Source organism: Thalassophryne amazonica, chromosome 4 (genome assembly GCF_902500255.1).
Source record: "Thalassophryne amazonica chromosome 4, fThaAma1.1, whole genome shotgun sequence".
Taxonomy (NCBI): Eukaryota; Metazoa; Chordata; class Actinopteri; order Batrachoidiformes; family Batrachoididae; genus Thalassophryne; species Thalassophryne amazonica.
Genome location: NC_047106.1, coordinates 126,259,239 through 126,282,995, shown reverse-complemented (window position 1 = coordinate 126,282,995; position 23,757 = coordinate 126,259,239). Strand labels below are relative to the sequence as shown.

At 43.4% G+C, this 23,757-nt stretch overlaps 1 protein-coding gene across 2 annotated transcripts in view; it reads left to right on the top strand.

Annotated features, from left to right (window-relative positions):
* prdm10 (PR domain containing 10) overlaps positions 1–23,757 on the top strand; it is a 69,188-nt gene that overhangs the window by 190 nt on the left and 45,241 nt on the right. The window contains exons 2-7 of one of the 2 annotated variants that reach the window (XM_034168497.1): positions 8,522–8,657; positions 12,915–13,076; positions 13,372–13,431; positions 13,521–13,625; positions 15,163–15,340; positions 21,313–21,554. In XM_034168497.1, coding sequence (XP_034024388.1) covers positions 8,586–8,657; positions 12,915–13,076; positions 13,372–13,431; positions 13,521–13,625; positions 15,163–15,340; positions 21,313–21,554 — 819 coding nt within the window. In that variant the 5' untranslated portion in view covers positions 8,522–8,585. Of the gene's footprint in view, positions 1–8,521; positions 8,658–12,914; positions 13,077–13,371; positions 13,432–13,520; positions 13,626–15,162; positions 15,341–21,312; positions 21,555–23,757 lie in introns of those variants that run through there. The other variant, XM_034168498.1, reaches the window with a different exon arrangement.

Below are 23,757 nucleotides of genomic sequence, written 5' to 3'. Positions count from 1 at the left end.
AAAACTGGGGATTACTTCACGGCCCGCTTCTGCAGCTCGACTATTCTGTAGTCTTTCTCTCAGTATAAATCAAACGTACGGATCGTTTCATTGCATTTTTACCCGTAGAAGATTTCTTTTTTCGTGCGGTCTCTTCCGATATGGTTGTTGTTGTTTAGTCCCACCCAAAATGGAGCCGAGTCTTCCTTGTTCTGCACCAGACATTCAGGCTGGGCTCAAGTAGACTCGGGGCACGGGTGGGTCTACTCGCACAATTCGGACATTTACCGCATTAAAAACGTTCCTGTTAAACACCACACGGTCGAGTCGTCGTCCGTGTGTTGTGCTGTTGTTGCTTGTGTCCACGGCGGCCTTGCGCTGCGGCGGTGTGACCGCGGCGCTAATGTAGCGGCGCGCGGAATGCCCGAGTTCCTATAGCGTCGCTTTTTGTGGTATGGTCCGTTTTGGGACCGAGAACTCGCGGGGTTAAAATGGGGGGGATTTGCTTTAATATTGAATATACCAACTAGAATTCCCGGCAACTTGGCGACGCGGCGTGATTTCGGCGGGGTTTTTGTGCCGACAGGCGGCAGTTTGGGTTGTGTTTCCCGGCCGCTGTTTGAAGTGGAGTCCGGCCGCGTGGTTCTCCTTCTTCCCCCCGCCGAGTGTCGGTGCCTGACCGACAGGACGCCTTTTTTAATCTCTGCTGTCCTGCCTGCATGCGTGAAGGTTCCAAAATCAAAGTCCCATAAGCTGTTCATTATTCAGGTTTTTTCATGTGTTGGTCTGATGAAGCTGTGACATTTTATGCTCCATCATTCACGCATCAAAATAACATCAAATCGCTCTCGATGGTCACAAAAACGACAGATTTATCGTCAGTTACTTATTTACATGACCTGTGAGATAATGTATCTGCATTGTCCTGGTATGACCATCTCCTGAGTTAATGTTCGAGCTGCAACGATTAATCGACTATTAAATTAATCTACAACTTTTTTTTTTTATAACTGATTAAAAGATTTGAGTCTTTTTTATATCTAAATTCTTTGATTGCAGATTTTTTTTTTTGTATTCCTGCTTTGGTCCTGTCTGGCAGTAAACTGAATTATCTTTGGGCAGTGAGAAAAACAAGAAATTTGAAAACCTAACAACTGATCAAGAAAATAATCAACACTTTATCAATTTTGAAATCAATCATTCTTGCAGGCTTAATGAATATTAGCATTGAGAATAAGTGGATTTATATATATGTGTGTGTGTGTGTGTGTGTATATATATATATATATATATATACAAGGGCGTAGGTTTGGTCTCAGCTTTGGTAGGGACAATACCACACCCCCCCGGCTCCCCTGCTCACCACCATCACCCCCTAACCCACTCATATCATTAGACGCACAAGTACAGCATAATACATAACATATGACGACATAATGCTGAATAATTTAACACTTTATTTACAATATTAAGTGTGTAGGCAAACAAACAAATAGCTTAAATAACAAAATTGCACCCAAAATCACGAATCTATTCTATAGGCCTACAGAGGACAAGATTGGACATGTCTATCTCGGCCAAACTTGTCCTCTTACACGCCGAAACGGAGGTGTTCCTTTGTCTCGCTTCCAAAGCGAATCGGTCGTGACGCGCGAAGCCTCCGCGCGGCTTTCCATGACAAAATCTCTTGTTAAAAGTGAAATCTGCCGGAAAATGGCTGATGTCCAGCTCTTGTGATAACCAGAGAAAGAGCACACGACGGTCTCGTATCCACAGAGCCATCAGCTCAGAAATGGTCCAGTGGCTTGTGCCGTGTCATCGCAGCTCGCAGCGCGGCGCGCTGAGCGTCCTTAAAGGGGTCCTTAAAGCTGTACTACCAGACCTTATTCTCTGTGAAGCCCGTAAATTTTCACCGAAAGCCAGATACATTTTTCGAATAGTTTCCAGATGCCAGTCTCTAACAGCTTCTGAAAAAATTCTGATGGAAAAAAACCCCAAATCATTCCGCCATTTCCAGACAATGAAAATCCGACAATGGGGCGGGACCACTCCTTCCACAAGGCGTGCTCACAGGCGAATGACGTCACCGACAGGTGTGGAAAAACTCACGCATGCGCACAAGGGTTCAAGCTTGTCTGACGTGAAAACATATGAATCAAATCCATATAGTTTTAAAAAATAAAAAGGTACGATACTTTATGGACAGACCTCTGTGTGTGTGTGTGTGTGTGTGTATATATATATATATATATATATATATATATATATATATACAAAAATGTTTTTTTATGAGTGCAGTCATACTATTTACATAGGTTGTAACATGGAATGGTAAATGGACTGCATTTATATAGCACTTTTTTATCTGAATCAGAAGCACAAAGTGCTTTAGAATGATGCCTAACATTCACCCAGTCTCTCTCTCTCTCTCACACACACACACATCAATGATGTTTAGCACACACGAGCACAATGAGTAAGTACCACTTATTTGCACCCCTGTTTATTTCAATGTATAAGTACCGTGTACCCCAAAAGTATTCACAGCACTTAACTTTTTCCATATTTTGTTATGCTGCAGCCTTATTCAAAATGGATTAAATAAATTTTTTCCCTCAAAATTCTACTCACAACACCCCACAATGACAACATGATTTTTTTGTTAATTTTTGCAAATTTATTAAAAATAAAAAATGAAGAAATTACATGCATATAAATATTCACACCCTTTGCTCAATACTTTATCGATGCACCTTTGGCAGCAATTAAAGCCTCAAGTCTTGATGCCACAAGCTTGGTGCACCTATCTTTAGGCAGTTTTGCCTATTCCTCTTTGCAGCACCTCTCAAGCTCCATCAGGTTGGATGGGGAGCGTTGGTTTACAGTCATTTTCAAATTTTTACACGGATGTTCAATTGGATTCAGGTCTGGGCTCTGGCTGTGCCATGTGGGTGGTTGTAGAAGATAGATGGATAGATAAACTTTATTGATCTCACAGTCACGTTACGTCAGCTCTTAAGAAAACACACAAGGTGGATGCAAGTAGAGGAAAATGTTCATCGAACAGCGTGTGCAAAGATAAGCAATAATAATACTTGTAACAGTACAAGACATAAGAAATGAGGTAGAAATAGAATATGTATGTATATATATATACACACGCACTCACGTGCGTATGTGTGTGTATATATATATATATACATATACACCCACGTACATACCTGTATACATATATACATGTGTATATATGTATACATATGCATATACACATACACCCATACACGCATATCCATATGCACACACATACCTATACACATATACTATGCATATATATATATAAACATGATTGGGATTGAAAGGGAGATAGGAACATCTTTACAATATGTGAAGTGGAGTTTAGATGTGGTAAGGTGACATCAGTGCTGGGATTTGTAAACGAGTTTTTATTGCACATGATTTGTGAACATATTATTGCATGTGGTTATTTCACAGTGTTATTGTACAGCCTGACAGCAGCAGGGAGGAACGACCTGCAGTATCGTTCCTTCTTGCACTGAGGGTGCCTCATCCTGTCACTGAACGAGCTCGTCAGCTCCACTACAGTCCGGTGCAGAGGGTGAGTGGAGTTGTTCATGATGGTTTTGAGCTTGGTTAACACCCTCCTCTCAGCCACCTCTTCCAGAGAGTCCAGAGGACAGCCCAGGACAGAGCTGGACTTCCTGACCAGCTTGTTCAGACTCTTTCTCTCCCGCTGTGTGCTGCCCGGGGCCCAACAGACGACAGCATAGAGGAGAGCTGAGGCTACAACAGAGTTGTAGAAGGTCTTAAGCAGAGGCCTGCTCACTCCAAAGGATCTCAGTCTCCTCAGGAGGTGGAGGCAACTCTGACCTTTTTTGTACAGGGTGTCGGTGTTGTGAGTCCAGTCCAGTTTGCTGTTGAGGTGAACACCCAGGTATTTGAGACTGTCCACAGTCTTTATGTCTTCCCCCTGGATGTTCACCGGTGGGTGAGGTGGTGGTTTCCTCCTGAAGTCGATCACCATCTCCTTCATCTTACTGATGTTGAGACACAAGTGGTTGCGCTCACACCAGTCCACGAAGTCTGTGATGACCGACCAGTACTCCAGCTCGTTCCCCTCAGACATGCGACCCACAATGACGGAGTCATCAGAGAACTTCTGGAGGTGGCAGCTGTCTATGTTGTAGGTGAAGTCCTAGGTGTAGAGGGTGAAGAGGAAAGGTGAGAGGACGGTGTCCTGGGGGGCCCCGGTGCTGCACCTTACCACCTCAGACTGACAGCCGCGCAGCTGTACATACTGTGGGCGGTCAGTGAGGTAGTTGATGGTCCAGGCAGCAAGGTGTCCATCCACACCTGCCTCCTCCAGCTTCCCCCTCAGCAGTGCCGGTCTGATAGTGTTAAAAGCGCTGGAGAAATCAAAGAACATGACTCTCACAGTGCTCCCGTTGGTCTCCAGGTGGGTGAGCACTCGTTGCAGTAGGTAGATGATGCTGTCATCTACCTACTGGAGAGGAGGAGAGGAGCTGAGGTGGGCTGGTGCTACAGTCGCGGGTGGGAGGAGGTCCGGGGTGCAGTGAAGGTGACCAGGGGGTAGAAGGTAGTGGGTCAGAGGGACTGGAGGGCTGGCTGCTGAAGACGTGGGGAGCCGGGAGCAGGCGGGGGGCAGGTGTGGAGGAGCCAAAACGGTTAAAGTAGCTTTTTAGCTCCTCTGCGAACCGAGAATCCCATCTGCAGTCCTGCTGGCACCATGCACAAATCCGGAGATGGTCTTGAGGCATCTCCACACGTCTCTGACATTGTTCTGGGCCAGCTGCTCCTCCATCTTCCCTCCATACACCTTCTTGGCTGCACGGATCTTCCACTGGAGCTCCTGTTGGACTCTACACTGCTCCTCTCTGTCTCCCAAGTTGAAAGCCCTCTTCTTCTGGTTCATCAGGGCCTTCAGCTCGGGGGTCACCCAGGGGTGGTTGTTGGGAAAGCACCGTATCCTCCGGGTGGGCACAGTGCTCTCCACACAGAAGTTCACGTAGTCAGTGACACACTGGGTCAGGCCATTGATGTCTTCACCATAAAAGTTTTGAAACATGCTCTAGCCTGTGGTTCTGCAGCAGTCTTTCAGCCTCTCAGTGGCCTCTTCAGTCCAGACTTTCACTGACCTTTTGTGTATTGGTTCTCTTCTCACTCTGGGTGTGTATTGGGGGAGCAGATAGATGAGGTTGTGATCAGAGCGCCCCAGCGGGGGAGGGGGGCGGAGGTGTAAGCGTCCTCCACATTAGCGTAAAAAAGGTCCAGTATTCTATTGTCCCTGGTTTTACACGTGACGTACTGGGTGAATGTGGGGAGGGTGGCGGAGAGGGAGGCGTGATTAAAGTCTCCGGTGATGAGAAAGAGCGCGCGTGGGTGTTACGTCAGCAGCCGCGTGACTGTGCTGTGAATCCGCTCACAGGCAGCAGCGGCGGCGTCCACAGAGGGAGGAATATACGCGCAGAGAGTAATCACACTTCCAAACTCCCGTGGGAGATAGTACGGCCTCATGCTCACTGCGAGTAGCTCCACGTCCTAGGAGCAGATCTGATCCTTCACGTGAATATGAGACCCGCTGCACCATTTCTCGTTCACATAAACAGCGAGCTCCCCTCCTCTCTTTTTTCCGCTCTCTGCTAGTGTCCTGTTAGCGCGGATGAGTGTGAAGCCGTCCATGTTAATTAAAGAGTCCGGTACATGTTCATCCAACCACGTCTCCGTGAAGCACATGAGACTGCAGCCTTTATACAGCCTCTGGAAATGGGTTAGCGCTGATAGCTCTTCGGCCTTGTTGTGGAGAGATCTTACATTCCCCATGACCACAGACGGAATATAAGTCCTTCTCCACTTTGTCCAGCCGCCCCTGCAGTCCCTATGTTTCTTCCGAATGTCTGCAGGTGCGTCCGGGTGCTCAGCGTAGTGGGGACCCGGCCCACTGTGCATTGAGTCTCATAGTCCAAGCAGCTGATCCCGGCTATAAACAATGGGACGTCCGGAGCTGCAGACAAAGGGACTTCCCCGTGCTTCCTTGAAAAGTGCAGAGAGCATCATAAAAATAATCACAAGAGTAACAAAAGTGGGTTTCCCATGTGCATACTTGCACAGCGTACCACCCACTGCAAATAAAAATAAATAAGCACCATTAAAAAGTATTAAAAATAGCGAAAGTAGGAAAAGAGGGAGCAGAGCTGAAGTAACAGGCTGCTGCTTCAACAGCGCCATCTTGGGAAAAAAAACAAAACGGGATTTATGTCTTTTCATTGTGTTCATGTTGTGGCAGCCGGTCTGCTCTCTGTCAGCCTGATCCCGTCAGATCTCAGAAGCTAAGCAGAGCAGGATCTGGTTAGTACTTGGATGGGAGGCCGCTTTGGAACACCAACGGCTGTGTGTGTTTCTCCAGGTAAAACAGGAGTTGCGTCAGGAAGGGCATCCGGCGTAAAACTTGTGCCAATTACCAATGCGGATCTGGTTGTATCCGCTGTGGCGACCCCGAACAAAACCGGGAGCAGCCGAATGAACAACAACTGTGTTCATGTTGTGGTCTTTCTTGGTGTTCTGTTTTGGTCTGTTTGGTGTTTGTCTGACTGCACTCTCTTGTCGGTGGTTGGGATCTGGGTGTGTCTTGTCCCTTTGTTTGCCACACCCTCTTCCTGGTTTTTCTCCCACACCTGTATCTCATTTATCATAATCACTCTTGTTATTTAAATCTTCTGTTTTTCCCCATGCCTTTGACAGTTCATTGTTCCTTGTGTCTTCCTTCCAGCTCTGTACGTTATTCTTGAGCTTGACTTTTTTTTTTTTTTTGCCTTGCTGTGTACTGAACCTGTTGCCTGTTTTTGACTTCAATCCTGTCTCATGTTTTGGATACCATTGCTGATTTTGGCTTGCTTATCCGTGTACCGACCCTTGCCTGGTTCTGCAGTAAAACTCTTTTTACACACAAAGCACCTAAGTGAGTCTCGCATTTGTGTCCAGCTTTTTTGGGTCCATGTCTGTGACAGGCTGGGCCACTCAAGGACATTCACAGAGTTGACATTGCTACATTCATCTTTCCCTCAATCCTGACTAGTCTCTCAGTTCCTGCAGCTGAAAAACATCCCCACAGAATGATGCTGCCACCATCATGCTTAGCTGTAAGGATGGTGCCTGGTTTCCTCCAAACGTGACGCCTGTTATTCACACCAAAGAGTTCAATCTTTGTCTTATCAGACCAGAGAATTTTGTTTGTCATGGTCTGAGAGTCCTTCAGGTGCCTTTTGGCAAACTTCAGGTGGGCTTCCATGTGCCTTTTACGAAGGAATGGCTTATATCTGGCCACTTTATCATACAGGCTTGATTGGTGGATTGCTGCAGAGATGGTTGTCCTTTTGAAAGGTTCTCCTTTCTCCAAAGGAATGCTGGAGCACCAACAGAGTGACCATCAGGTTCTTGGTCACCTCCCTGACTAAGGCCCTTCTCCCCAATTACTCAGTTCAGATGGGTGGCCAGCTGTAGGAAGAGTCCTGGTGGATCCGAATTGCTTCCATTTACGGATGATCCGAATTGCTTCCATTTACGGATGATGGAGGCTACTGTGCTCATTGGGACCTTCAAAGCAGCAGAAATGTTTCTGTACCCTTCCCCAGATTTGTGCCTCGAGACAGTCCTGTTTCAGAGGTCTATAGACAATTCATTTGACTTCATGCTTGGTTTGTGCTCTGACATGCACTGTCAACTGTGGGACCTTATATGTAGACAGGTGTTTGCTTTTCCAAATCATGTTCAATCAATTGAATTTACCCCAGGTGGACTTCAATTAAGCTGTAGAAACATCTTAAGGATGATCAGTGAAAACAGGATGCACCTGAGCTCAATTTTGAGCTTCATGGAAAAATGTGTGAATACTTATGTACATGTGATTTTTTTATTTATTTCTTTTTTTTAATTGCAAAAAAATATATATTTTTCACATTGTTATTATGGGGTATTGTGTGTAGAATTTTGAGGAAAAGAAATTAACTTCATCCATTTGGAAGAAGGCTGTAACATAAAAAGTGGAAAAAGTGAAGCGTTGTGAATATTTTCCCGATGCACCGTTTCGCACAGCTGTTTGTTTTTTTTAAACATTTACCTGGCTCATTCTGATGCTCTCCTGTTTTAACTTGTTTTTAAATTTAAATTTAACTGTCTATTGAAAGAGGAAGGGAGAAGGAAAGGAAGAAGTAAAAGAAAAAAGTGTTTTAAGCTGCACTGTTACTAATGTTCACTGCACTGACGTATCATTTTTATTGCTCTTTCTATTGTATGAGAACTGAATTGCCCCTTGGGGATAATACACTTTTCTCAGAAAAATAAAGTTTTCTTGAATGTTGACTCACACAGTGAGCTATTTTTCTGTACAATGGGACAAATGATGCCACATAACGTACAGTCCACCAATCAAATGAGGTCTTTTGGTTTTTTGTCATCATGTTGCATTTTTTATAAATAATGTAGATGCTGTGATCTGTGCACATTGCAGTGACTGTTTTTGGAGTGAACTGGTGATGTGTCCACAGGCCTGACTCCATGCTCATCGTGCTGCCATGGAGACCAAAGAGGAACCTTCTGCTGTGTGGAATCAGACTGCTAACACAGATTCAGGCAATGCTGCACAGGTCTGATGCCCCCCACCTGAACACATTTGCTACCTCCTACTCTAAATGTTGCATTTGCCAGCTAACCGAATGCCTAGGTTATGTTCATTTGATTATATTCAGGATATCTCACAAATTAATTGACATACCTTGTGATAAAATTTTGATGGTGATCCAGCTTTAATATTTATTATCCTTAAAGCTGTATAGCCTTTCAGATTTTACAAAACTGACAAAATTTAGTTTCTACTAAAATCCAAATATTATTTATTTTATTTTATTTATTTATTTTTTGGACAAAATTAGCTTACAGCTCCATTTTTAATGACTATAGTATATTTATCTGGGGGGATTCCATGGTGAATATTGTCTTTTCCAAGTAACGCCAACACACAGATGAACTCTGCACTTGGGTGAGATTTTGAGTTTACCTGTGACCTGACCCATTTGCTTGATGCACGTTCCCTCGGCATGCCCTCTATAAGATGTATTGTAAATCACTTCATGTGTTGTCTGGTTACAAATGTGGCACTTTTAAATTTCAAAGTGTTTGTTTCTCACTAACTTTTACAAAATATGTGAGAAATATATTAGATTTATACAGAAATAAGCTATTTCTTTTTATGACTGAAATCTTAAAAACCCAGACACCACACAGCTTTAAATGAGTCTTGTACAGGCTTTGAGGCCTGTCTGTCCCGTGGTTGTCCCTGAATACAGAAGCGTGAAGTGGATGAGTTCACAGCTTCCCCTGACATTCACAGGTCATTTCCCAGCTAAAGTTCACACCCATTTACAGCAGGTTGGACTGTAATAATGCAGATGAAGTGTTATCTGAGGACACAGAGAGGTAGGTTGAATCCTCTGTTAAAACAATCCCTGCTTTTTTAATGTATTTTGTTGAATGACTATTAAAATTAGTAATAATCTAATACATGGGTTTTCAAAGTGTGGGAGAGTGAGCCCCCCCGAGAACAAATGAATAGCGCCCCACACCCCCCCCCCAACCGACACACATACACACAATTTCAACATCTTTGTGTGATTCTTTTTATTCTTTTACACATGTTAAACACATTTTAAATATTTATGTGTTTTAAGTAACTGTCTATACATTTACACATTTTACAGCCTTTGTAAACATTTTAAACATGTTTTTAAAGAACTTTCTATTCTTTCACACATTTTACACCCTTTTCAAACATTTTAAACGTGTTTTTCAAAACTTTCTAGTCTTCTATTTTTACCTTTTGTCGTATTTTAAACATTGTTTTTTTTAACATTTAAACATTTCTGTGCATTTTTAAATGTCTTTGACATAACTAACACCTTTTAGCATAAACAATATTAATTCAACTTTTATATGTATATAGTCTCTCATCGAGTCTCACCTGTTGTTTAGTGTGAGCAATGAGTCTGGGTCTTTGACGCGCACAGGCTGCTGATGTGGGGATGTACTGTGGAGAGATACAAACCAAGATCGTCCTCGACTTTCTTCTTTTTTTGGTTGCCCCAAACACTGTCTTTTCACTGGTCGATTTAAGCACTAAAATTTCATTCATTTTTCTCCTGGCATGTTACCTAACAATGTTTTCTTTTTCCTTTTTCTCCTTCTTTTGTTGGTTAACAGTATTTACAGTTAGTTTTTGCAACCTTAGTGGGAGCACACAGTTTGAAACCCACTGATCGAATATATCAAGGTACAATTAGTAATAAAACTAAATAATTTTTAGTTTTGAGATTATTCCTCATGTTTGTTTTGATTTGTATTCTTTTGTAAAAAGTACAGTCAATGGGTTATTCTGATCTGTGTTTTGCTTAATATCCTGATTATAGTAATTCCTTGTTTGTCACCTATACCTATAAAAAATCTTTTTTCTCCAAATTGAATTTATTCTGTAATGTGTCAGAATTTTCCAGTTGATTGTTCTTTACAATTTGGGAAAATACTTTTATACCTTTAGTTATCCAAATCTTGCAAGCGATGATTTCTACACTGACAGTGAAGCTGTCACAGGAGACACGTTATCATGTGCTATTAAGTTGCCCATTCCTCTTTGCAGCACCTCTGAAGTTCCATCAGGATGGGGAGCGTCGGTGTACAGTCATTTTCAGATCTCTCCGGAGATGTTCAATTGGATTCAGGTCTGGGCTCTGGCTGGGCCACTCAAGGACATTCACAGAGTTGTCCTGAAGCCACTCCTTTGATAGCTTGGCTGTAGGCTTAGGGTGATTGTCCTGCTGAAAGATGACCCGTTGCCCAGTCTGAGGTCAAGAGCGCTCTGGAGCAGGTTTTCATCCAGGATGTCTTTGTACATTGCTACATTCATCTTTCACCTCAATCCTGACTAGTCTCCCAGTTCCTGCAGCTGAAAAACATCCCCACAGCATGATGCTTCCACCACCATGCTTAACTGTAAGGATGGTGCCTGGTTTCCTCCAAACATGACGCCTGGTATTCACACCAAAGAGTTCAATCTTTGTCTTATCAGACCAGAGAATTTTGTTTGTCATGGTCTGAGAATCCTTTAGGTGCCTTTTGGCAAACTCCAGGTGGGCTGACATGTGCCTTTCACTAAGGAGTGGCTTCCGTCTGGCCACTCTACCATACAGGTCTGATTGGTGGATTGTTGCAGAGATGATTGTCCTTCTGGAAGGTTCTCCTCTCTCAACAGAGTAATGCTGGAGCTCTGATAGAGTGAGCATTAGGTTCTTGGTCACCTCCCTGACTAAGGCCCTTCTGCCACGATTGGTCAGTCTAGATGGGTGGCCACCTTTAGGAAGAGTCCTCTGCTCATTGGGACCATTAAAGCAGCAGAAATGGGTCTATAACCTTCCCCAGTATTGTGCCTCAAGACAATCCTGTCTCTGAGGTCTACAGACGATTCCTTTGACTTCATGCTTGGTTTGTGCTCTGACATGCACTGTCAACTGTGGGACCTCTCGAGGATGATCAGTGGAAACAGGATGTACCTGAGCTCAATTTTGAGCTTGGTTGCAAAGGCTGTGAATACTTTTATACACGTGAGAAAATCCTTCTCTGTGCCACTCTGCCATGAAGCTGTGTAAGTGGAAGTGCAACAGACAAAAGTTGCGCTATTCATACTTTCTACAGCCACAGAAGCCTGTAAGACCTTCAGAGTTGTTTGAAAGCTGTAAAGTATGATTTGTCTTGGTGTGTGAAAACTCTTTCTTACTGTAGCCTTATTTTTATGAGTAAAATTTCTGTTCTCAAATGTTTAAGAAAGGTTTACAATACGTAGTTTCTCCAATCACAGTCACAGAAGCCTAAAAATTTTTCACAGTTGTCAAGGGTGTCTCAGTGGCTTCCTTCAGGAGTCTTTCTTGCATGGTCAGTCAGTTTTTGAAAGCTATGTGCTCCATGGAGATTTACAGTACCATACGTTTTGTATTTCATACTAAATTCTTTGGGCTTCTCCCTTTTTATCCACCTTCCATTTGTCTACCTGGGTAGTTGCCATTCAGGATTAAAAGTGCTTCCATGCTATGATGGATACAGTACTGTGCTTACCTCCGGGCCTGACCTGACCTTGACCTCATGTAAAGTATATCAAAGACATTCAGTAACTTGGAAATGTTCATGCATCCATCCTCTGACTTGTCCAAAGAAAACTGGCTGTAAAAGTGTTTAACTGTATGAAAAATAAACCTTAGATTTAGTTTGTCCAATTACTTGTGGCCTGTGAAAATGGTATGAATGTCTGTGAAAATGGCTGTCATTCTTAAATGGATGATGCAGTGTTTGGGCTACTAATATGCAGCTTAGGTGAAGTTTCTGGTCTGACTGCCTGTATGTGTCCTTGGATAGCACACTTAATCTACGTTGTCCCAGTCCAAAGACTAATGGGCTTATATAGGACTTCTCAAATTAAAACAGAACATCTGCACTACAAGCACACCTTGATTGTTTAATTTCAACTACATTGTACAGTACAGAGGCAAAATTACTAAAATTGTCACTGTCCCATACTTATGGACCTCAGTGTACGTTATAAAGCACTAAACTTCTTTTTCCAGTCTGCATGAAGTATTCTGAGGCTTCAAATGATTGCTACTAACTTATCCATTGTCATTGCTTATAATTCCGACATGGAACAGATCTCCCTCTAGTTCAAGGACAAATGCCTTTAACACACCAGTTAATGTTATTTGTGAAACTTTAACAATGTAGTGAAGGATTCTGTCAGTATGATTCACATTAAAAAGATTGTAAACATTCTACAGAGGGTTCAAAGGATTTGTGTGCACATATTGCAGGTGCATTTTGAAGGTGGCACAGTGGCCCAGATAGTGTACAGTGGAGAGCAGAGTGACCGGCCACAACAGCAGGTGGTTTATACAGCTGATGGGAACTCCTATACCTCAGTGGAGTCTGCTGAACATACACTCGTCTACATCCATCCTGCAAATGGAGCTCAGGTATGAACAGATCATTTTTATTTTTAGAAAAACGTTTAGCTTACATTTTTAGGTAACATATGCTCTCATGGTAATTTGTAGTTGTTGTTTTATTTGAAGATGCCTGGACTGAAAACATAGTCATGCTGTTTGGAAAGCATGTTTCTGTGATTGTGATTATTAAAAACTAAATGGCAAAATCCCTTGTAAGATTTAAATTTTCTTATTAAACTGAACTGAAAGTGTTCTTAGTTGAGCAGTACTTGGACCACAATAGCAACCAGAAAAAAATGTATTGACAAATGCATGTTTTCAGACTGTATTTGGTGATCAGCCGCAAGTAGCTTACATTCAACAGGATGGTACGACGCAACAGGTAAGTTTCCCAGGTTATGGACGCGTCATTGTCTTCGTGTGTATTTCTTTGTTCTTCTTTCTTTTTTAATAATCGCATCTCATTACTAGGTCACAGTTTTACTGCCCAGTGGACAGAACATGAACACTGCCAATCTGCATGTTCTCAGCAATGTAGCTGAGGCCCCGCAAGCCATCCTAGAACCAGTTCCCCAGGTGACAACACGTTGTTTGTGCAGTTACCCGATTTTCCTGAGTATAAGTCACATTTGGGAGGCACTGCGACTTGTACTCCGGTGCGACTTATATATGTTTTTTTTTTTCCTCTTCAAGTGGCATTTTTGACAGGTGCGACTTATACGCCGGAAAATACAGTATTCACCCTGTTGAAACAATGACTTTTGCATTTTTGGATCAAATTGTGAAAATATGAGCATGCAGTACAAGGGCACTGTACTGTAATATAGCCATGTAAATAGCACATTTTCTTGCTGTTGTATGTCCATTTACAAATCCTAAAATATTAGCGCACAAGAGCACGTTTGTTTGTTTTTTTGCTATGGATCATGGAATCTGAGATGTATTTCGTTGTCTGCACTTCATTTCATTTTCACATTCCCAGTGTTGGTACATATATCACAATTAATTTCAGTAATATAGTCACATAAATCTATAACAAACATCCATGTGCAATGTACTGTCAGTATTAAAACCACAAATAAACTGAAGACATTTGTCCAAATTGCACAGACACACACGGTATTGTCTTTAATTGCACTAAATCTATGTGACTAGCTCTGAAGCCAAAAAGTGTCAAAACACTGGATCCACTTTTGTTATCTGGCCACCAACTACAGTTTGTATTGAAAACTAAATACCTTGTTCTCCGGCTCAAAGTTGATGAATTTATGAATAGTGATTGTACGAAACACCTAAGGAAAATTTATACCCAAACAAATTTATTACTCAAGAAATTTACTAAGTGTTCCTGTGATGTTAAGTGTATGTTGTTCAGGTCACATTGTACCTCGATATATTGTTCTCCTCTTTGGTTCAAGACTTCTGTTACTGTTATGAATACAGTACGAGTTGCTTGCAGTAATTCGCTGCAAGATTTGTTATTGAGTCTGAAAAATAATCAAGTGCAAGTGAAATGTTTCTTAATTTGTCAGTAACATCTTTTGGTGAATTGATGAGAAAGAATGTATATAACTTTAAAACCAAATTGTTAAAGAGTAAAAATGTATTTGTTGAAAGTATTGTTAATTCCAATGTGCTGGATCACAATGGTGGCATAAGATTTTCTATGTATGATGGTTATATTTTAGTTTGTTCTGTCAATATATTACATACAAATGTGGTGTTAGCCTTTTGTTTTTGTTGCCCATATGAGGTGCTAGTGACCTCTTGTGGTGCTTATTTTAAATAGCATTATTGCTCTCTCTCTCTATGATCTTTTATTTCTTGTTATATTTGTTCATGTTGATTTTCTAACTTCTATGGACGTCTATGAACCTTGTGATTGAACTAAATCAAAAATGATCAATTGGAAGTTTGACAATTCATCTTTTACTGACAGATGGTAAAAATAATTGACCACAATCCTCAAATCACTTGAGTACTTCAGACTTACACATTACTGTATTGATAGACTTCCGTTTTTTTTAACTTACCTGTAACAATTCTGATTTGGCATGCTCTGAAAAATATTAGTCAAAATAATTTTTCACTGAATGCATTTGATGACACACAGGAACAGCTGTCTGTGTCAAATTCACTCAACTCCATGGCTGACATAGCAGAACCCTCCACAAGTCCCCTTGGGGCCACAGACTCCACAGATGATTCTGCTGAAGATGATGAAGATGAAGATTCTGAGATGGATGACTGGGAACCCCGTCACCTTCAGACATTCAATCCACATAACCTTTGTGAGTTTTGCACTTGTTTGTGATCTATACACAGAAACACACACACACACACACTGCAGTGGTTGGCGTACCCAGAAAGCAGCAGTTGTGGTGGAGCGCCTCCTTCTGATGTGTCGTATATCACCCTCGTCTAAGAAGGTATTAGGAGGATTAGACTTGGGCATTCTTTGCGTGCCCTGTGTGTTGTGTGTATGCTTCTTGATTGTAGTAGAGCAGCACTGCTGGATGTGGTATTTTAATACCAGTTGTGTTATGAAGAAAACTGATCACGTTCTCATGGGAATGAGATGGAGACTCCCGTATAACTGTTGGATCTATAGAATGATTCACTTTATGGATTGTGGCACAGTATTCTTATCGCTTCCCTTAGGATTTAGTTGTTTAGTTACGTCGTCTGGTCACACAAAAAAATGTCAGACTGTTTTCACTTGGGTTTGCATGTAATCTGGATGGGAGTCTTCCAAATATGGACACAACAAATTATGTAAATGGAGTGTGGGAGTGCTTTTGAGACAAGACCCTGTAATCAGCCAAAGATTACGTTGGAGTCACCAGTATTCACAAGAGTGGACCTTTCATCTTTGAGGAGTTGGAGTTGTACTGCTTGGTAGAAATGCTGTGCTGAGAAAATGGGTTGAGACAAGAGGCATTTCTTTTTTTTATTTTTATTGAGCCCAACAGGTTTTATACAATGTAGGATATTTATATATTTTTTTATATAGATTTGCAGGTTCCTGATAGAGACAAGAGGCATTTCTTAAAGAATTCTGTGACCTGCCTTCAAATCATGTTTTTACACATTCAAGATATGTGCAGGTATCAGCGGTAGCTGTGCACAACTCTGGTTTGGCGGCATGGGCGCAGTTTGGTGGGGGATAGGGGGGACATCCTCCCCCCCCCCCACCTTTTCAACCGGGGGGGGGCAGAATATGGTATGCTCCCCCCCCCACCTTCTGACATATATGTGTGTACTTGAAACATGCTATGCCAGTCTTATGTGCAAACCATGTCAGTCTTATGTGCAAAACTATGTCCGAATAGTATCTTTGTTTCTGCAAGTTTGTATTTTTAGCAGCATTGACTTGTTTACAGCACCTGTTTATTGTTTGTCACATTCAGAATTTTCTGGGACTGCGTTTGCCCAGATTTGAAACCAAAAATAGTTGCCTCTAGGGACTAGTGTCTAGAGAAAAGTACGCCAAAAAGCGCTATTTCCCAGGGCCTGGGTCGTCAGCTGAGCGCTATCACTCCTCGGGATTTCGACCCATTAAGCTCAGTATCAGGCCACAAATCAGACACCACCACATCAGCTGGCAAAGTCTTGTCTTCTAACACAGTCCACTTTCTTTTTGGACCAGTGCCTGTCCTCTTCTGCTTCCGACCTCTCACCTGTTCACCGGCTCTCACAAACTTAACTGGTTGGCTCTTCTTCACTGGGACAAACGCTTCGTTTACTGCCTTCACAGCCACCTTCAGAACTAAGTTGTGCCTAAATGTATACCATCCTCTACTCAGAGCAACATGACACGCTGACAAGATATGGTGAAGAGTAGCATACTTTTCACACAGATGACAGTTCGCACTCTTGCCAGTACCCCATCTTCTCAGGTTCGCTGGTGATGGAAACACATCGTACGTCATCTGGAGTAGCCGCTTCAGACTCCCAAAACTTCTTCCCCAAATGTCCTTCCAAGTCACCTTTCTCTCCTCTACATTCCACGTCATCCATCGACCTTGCTGACCCTGCTGTGCTGCTCTCGACACCCTTTCAGCCTCTACCAAATGATGAGTCTCCTGCTCTCTGATCTTTCTTCGTTCCCCAGCTCCGGCCTTTGACCAAAATTGTTGCCTTCTTACTATGCCAAGGCAAACTCCCTTTTCATGCACCACTCCAACAATTTCACGTTGACGTGCTACGGCCTCAACTTCTTTCACCATACCACCAACATTCCACTTCCGTCCAACTTGCAGGGCCGGTGGGTTATTACTTATCACTTGGTCATTGGAATCATTTAGCATTGACTGTAGTCTAACCTTCGCAACTTTATATTCTTCCACCACTGATGATAAGGGAAACTGGAGCTTCGTTGACCGACTGTAGAGTGCTACATTTGTCAGCATCTTAGGAACTCCTAGCCACTTTCCTACCATCTTAGTGATCTTCCCTTCAATACTCTCAACTCTTGTCAGTGCCACCTCAAACTGTCAACGGCCACATCAACCTTGGTAGTAGCCCAAACTGAACCATCCAGACCTTAAACTTCCCAGGTAGCTTCGTCTTTGCAATTGCTCTCCATCTTCAGTCCATCTTCAGCTTGCTGCTGGACTTCAACCCCTCGATGTCGGTCTGTGATTGGAAAGGAGTACCTAGGCTCTTCATGCCCTTTTCTTTCACTGATGGAATTCGTTCACCTTCAACCATGAAAACTTCGTCAACAACTTTCCCAGCCCGTAGCGTAAGATACCTGCTCTTCTTAGCTTTAAACACCATGTCTGACCATGTCACTAACTCTTGTAACCGCTCCACCAACTTCTTGGCCCTCCATTCCTCCGCTTCTAGAACTGTCAGGTCGTCCATAAAGGCCTTTAGCTGGTACTCATCACCACCACAGCTTCTTATAATCACTTCCATCACCAAAATGAACAAGACAGGTGATATCGCACATCCCATTGCGATACCTTTCTCCAGTAGCATGAATTTAGTCGTGAACTCCTCCGTCGTAAACCGGAACTTAAATTTCCCGAAGTACTTCTCAATTGCCTGCTGCAATTTCCCTGGGATGTGGAAGAAATCCAAAGCGAACCAAATCATTCTATGTGGGACAGAACCATAGGCGTTGGCCAAGTCCAACCATATCACATGGAGCTCCTTCTTTACATTCTTTTCTTGCATTATCCTATTCCAGATCATAGACACATGCTCAAGGCAACCTGGAAAACCAGGAATACCCGCTTTCTGGATGCTGGTATTGATAAGGCTATTAGCCAGCAGAAATTGGGTTAGTCTCTTTGCAAGCACCGTGAAGAAGATCTTGCCCTCAACATTTAACAAAGATATTGGTCTGAACTGACCAAGAGACACAGCGTCCTTCTCCTTTGGTATGTAAATTCCATCAGCAATGCACCAGCTGTCGGGTATCTCACCAGACTCCCAAACACTCGCAAGCAGTTTCCAGAGACACTTTGTCAGCTCCGGACAGTTCTTGTACACTGCATACGTGATCCCATTTGGGCCTCCGGCTGCCTTTGCTCTGGCTTTCCTAACGACCGTCTGTACTTCACATAGCCGTATTCTACACAGGTCGAAAGGCACTTCAGGTTCTTGTGGTCTGTTAAGGCCATCTATACTCTCTACTTGGATATTCCTGTTTGGATCAGCATAGGTCATCATCAAGGCTTCCTCAAGCTGCTCTCTTGGTATCTTCAGGGTCCCACTTGTCTTCTCTGCAAAAACCTTCTTTGTAAACTTGAAGGGGTCCTCTGTGAAGTCCTTTCGGGCCTTCCTAGATTCTCTACGCCTCACTGCTTTCCTCTCTGCCTTCGCCAACTTGCAAATACCATTTCTTGCCAGCTTTACCAACTCATCGATTGCTGCCACCTCTTCCCCACTCGCCTCTCTCTTCGCCCTCCGTAACCGCTGTACTTCTTTCCTTAACCCTTTGATTTTCCTCCTTCGCCTATTGATCTGATCCTTTTCTTCCATCATCTTCTGCACCTTCTGCTCAATTACACCAAATCTTGATCTTCCATACTCGCACACCATCTTGGAGAAGTTCTCCATTCTTCTCACAGGCTTTCCTCTAAGCATGCCAGTGGCTGGAACTAGGTCCTCCTCCATACTTTTCCAATCTGCCTTGTTCTGCGAACTCGGCCACTTAATCTTCATGCGGTCCTTTGCTTCATCCACTACAGGTCCTGTAAAGGCACTGTGGTTGAGCTCCAGGCCCTCATTAACCGCCGACTTATCAGTTTGCACTGAGCGTTGAATGTCTGTCACAATGCAACCGCACTTCATCTTTGTCTGGTGGATCTTCCGCCCTTTTTCGTATTTAAACACACGTCCACAACCTTGGCATTGTCACTGGTTACTAGATTGTCCATTTGAAACATTTCCAGTATCATTATCATGAAATTCCGTTGTTGCACCATTTGTTGAACTCGTGAGCCACTGTTTTACATCTGCTCCTGGTCTAGGCGGCTTTTCCTGACCGCAGATGAGCCGGAGGGTTACTTATTGGTCCGGCACTGCCGGACTTGGGCAGGCGTGACCCCCAAAAGGCAAATCGCCTTCCTACCATCACTACAAACGCCTAGCCAGGTCCTATTTGGCTGTCTAGACCTGTTATAACTGGGTCGCCTGCAGCTGCTGCTTCTCTTCGCCACTCAAAGAGCAACAGGGCGGACAGCTCACGCCCTTTTTGGAACTCTGCCCGGTCACCGCTCTCTTCACGGTTGGCACTGGTAACCAGCGGAAATAGAGAAAAGTATGCCAAAAAGCGCTATTTCCTAGGGCCTGGGTCGTCAGCTGAGCGCTATCACTCCTCTGGATTTCAACCCATTAAGCTCAGTATCCCTCATGATAGTGGGTCCGCAACAGCTGTTTCCTGTTGTGCCCAGGCCCATAAAATCCAGGTGCTGCCTTCTTCTGCTCTTTCTCCCATTTCCTTCACCACCCTACGACATCCATCAACACCAGCTGCCCTCAGGAATCGACCCACCGATGCTGCGGGGAAACCCCCATCCCACCTCAAAAGGAATGACCTCCACCTTCCAGCCTCGCTCTCCTATCTCCACCCTCAGATCTTCATAGCGGATGAGCTTCCTCTGTCATGCTCCATCAATACCCTCCTCCCATGGGACTGTCAGCTCTCCAAGTATTACCCTCCTTTCCTCCCTGTCAATCAGCGTAACATCAGGCCGCAAATCAGACACCACCACATCTACTGGCAAAGTCTTGTCTTCTAACACAGTCCACTTTCTTTTTGGACCAGTGCCTGTCCTCTTCTGCTTCCGACCTCTCACCTGTTCCCCGGCTCTCACAAACTTAACTGGTTGGCTCTTCTTCACTGGGACAAACGCTTCGTTTATTGCCTTCATAAGGATGCCTTCATAAGTATCAGTGGACCATATGCTAATTTACTAAATTCTGAAAGTTAGAAAAGAATCAAATGGGAGGTCTATTTACCTGATTGCAGCTGCTCACAGATCTGCCGCTTTACGTTGGTTGCAATTTGATGATGCAGATGCCCAAAAATAATGTCATTATTGGCATTAATAATGGTGATACCGATGGAGCATGCAACCCTTGGAACAAACACATTTTAGAAGATGCCCAGTCAATGTCTAAAGACTTTAGACAGCCATCACTTTACATCTTGACCTTCTCCAAGGCAGAAGAAGCAACTATAGCACCATATCATCCTGTTGAGTGGCTACTGTGTTGTACTTAAAATGATGTTTACATCTTTAATGGACTTTCGGATAACACTGCTCAGCAGTTCCCATTTAGGCATTATCTTGTTGCTCTATAGGACACAATTTACTGTGTATAGCACAGATCTATTTGCTGCATTTTAGACTGCATTGTGTGAAATCCAAGCACAAACTATAGGGTGCTATGTGCCTAACTTTCTACAGCAGAAATAGCCTGCACTGAACTGTCCACCAGGTTTTTGCTGGTGTATTGTGCAGTTGTGTTTTGCTACCAGAACATACCAATGCATCACTACTACACCTGACTCTGTTTCATTTGTAGACAAACATGCCCATGAATGCACAATTGAGGTTGTTAATACTAAGTATTTAGACAACGTGAGCACTGGGTGTGAAAACCACAAGTGCCTCAGGTAGAAAATACAAGTGATGCTTGCGTTGCACTGTGTGTTCCTTTGCATCGGGTGAGTGATAGGATCCTTTGTATCTGCAGTGTGTTTACTTTGTTTTATGGATTTCTTATTTTTGTGGCCTCTCAGGGTGTGAGGAGTGTAATGATGACAACCCCTCCGTGTGTCTGAAACATGGTCCTCTACACCCCATTCCCAATCGGCCGGTGATGTCAAAGGCCCGAGCCAGTCTTCCTCTCATCCTCTACATAGATCGTTTCCTGGGTGGAGTTTTCTCCAAGAGACGCATCCCGAAAAGAACACAGTTTGGACCGGTGGAGGGTCCACTTGTTCTTCATAGTGAACTTCAGGACCACTACGTTCACCTTAAAGTAAGTCACCACTAAGCACTACCAAATTCTGTTTGATTGCCTGAAAAAATAATAATAATAAAATCAGCCACGATTTTTGTAATAAAATTAAGACTACATTTTGGGAGAAAGATGGGCTAATAGCCACCACATAAAACAGACCTCAAACCACAAATACAGACTGAATTGTTTTGAAGAAGTGTTTCTGTTTGCCTGCTAGAAGTGGCACTTGAAAAAAGCAAGAACATACGGTGCATCCAGAAAGTATTCACAGTGCTGTACTTTTCCATTTTTTTTTTTTATGTTACAGCCTTATTCCAAAATGGATTAAATTCATTTATTCCCCAAAATTCTACACACAATATCCCATAATGACAATGTGGAAAAAAAAGTTTTGTTTTGTTTGTTTTAGATTTTTGCAAATTTATTATAAATTTAAAAAAAAAATCTAACAAATTGCATGTACATAAATATTCACACCCTTTGCCATGAAGCTCAAAATTGGGCTCTGGTGCATCTTGTTTCCACTGATCACCCTTGAGATGTTTCTACAGCTTAATTGGAGTCCACCTGGGGTAAATTCAGTTGATTGGACATGATTTGGAAAGGCACACACCTGTCTACATATAAGGTCCCACAGTTAAGTGCTTTGAAGGACCCATTGAACACAGTGGCCTCCATCATCTATAAATGGAAGAAGTTCAGATCCACCAGGACTCTTCCTAGAGCTGGCCGCCCGTTGAAACTGAGCGATCGGGGCAGAAGGGCCTTAGTCAGGTAGGTGACAAAGAGTCAGATGGTCACTCTGTCAGAGCTCGAGCATTCCCCTGTGGAGAGAGGAGAACCTTCCAGAAGGACAACCATCTCTGCAGCAATCCACCGGCAGACCTGTATGGTAAAGTGGTCAGACGGAAGCCATTCCTTAGTTAAAGGCACATGGCAGCCCACCTGGAGTTTGCTAAAAGGCACCTGAAGGACTCTTAGACCATGAGAAACAAAATTTTCTGGTCTGATGAGACAAAGATTGAACTCTTTGGTGTACATGTCAGGCATTATGTTTGGAGGAAACCAGGCACCATTGTTACAGAGAAGCATAGTGGTGGCAGCATCATGCTGTGGGGATGTTTTTCAGTGGCAGGAACTGGGAGACTAGTCAGGATTGAGGGAAAGATGAATGCAGCAATGTACAGAGACATCCTGGATGAAAACCTGCTCCAGAGTGCTCTTGACCTCAGACTGGGTGATGGTCCATCTTTCAGCAGGACAATGACCCTAAGCACACAGCCAAGATATCAAAGGAGTGGCTTCAGGACAACTCTCTGAATGTCCTTGAGTGTCCCATCCAGAGCCCAGAGCTGAATCTGATTGAACATCACTGGAGAGATCTGAAAATAGCTGTACACCGACGCTCCCCATCCATCCTGCTGGAGCTTGAGAGGTGCTGCAAAGAGGAATGGGCAAAACTGCCCAAAGATAGGTGCACCAAGCTTGTGGCATCAAATTCAAGAAGACTTGAAGCTGTAATTTCTGCCAAAGGTGCATCAACAAAGTATTGAGCAAAGGGTGTGAATACTTATGTACGAGGGCTGTCCATAAAGTATAGGTCCTTTTTATTTTTTTCAAAAACTATATGGATTTCATTCATATGTTTTTACGTCAGACATGCTTGAACCCTCGTGCGCATGCGTGAGTTTTTCCACGCCTGTTGGTGACGTCATTCGCCTGTGAGCACTCCTTGTGGGAGGAGTCGTCCAGCCCCTCGTCGGAATTCCTTTGTCTGAGAAGTTGCTGAGAGACTGGCGCTTTGTTTGATCAAAATTTTTTCTAAACCTGTGAGACACATCGAAGTGGACACGGTTCGAAAAATTTAGCTGGTTTTCGGTGAAAATTTTAACGGCTGATGAGAGATTTTGAGGTGATACTGTCGCTTTAAGGACTTCCCACGGAGCGAGACGTCGTGCAGCACTCCCAGGCGCCGTCGTCAGCCTGTTTCAAGCTGAAAACCTCCACATTTCAGGCTCTACTGATCCAGGACGTCGTGAGAGAACAGAGAAGTTTCAGAAGAAGTCGGTTTCAGCATTTTATCTGGATATTCCACTGTTAAAGGAGATTTTTTTTAATGAAAGACGTGCGGGCAGATTGCAGCGTTGGCTCGCAGCCGCCGCGACGCTCCACCACAGGAAAAACACCTCCATTGGAAGCCTTAAGGACAAGTTGGAACATG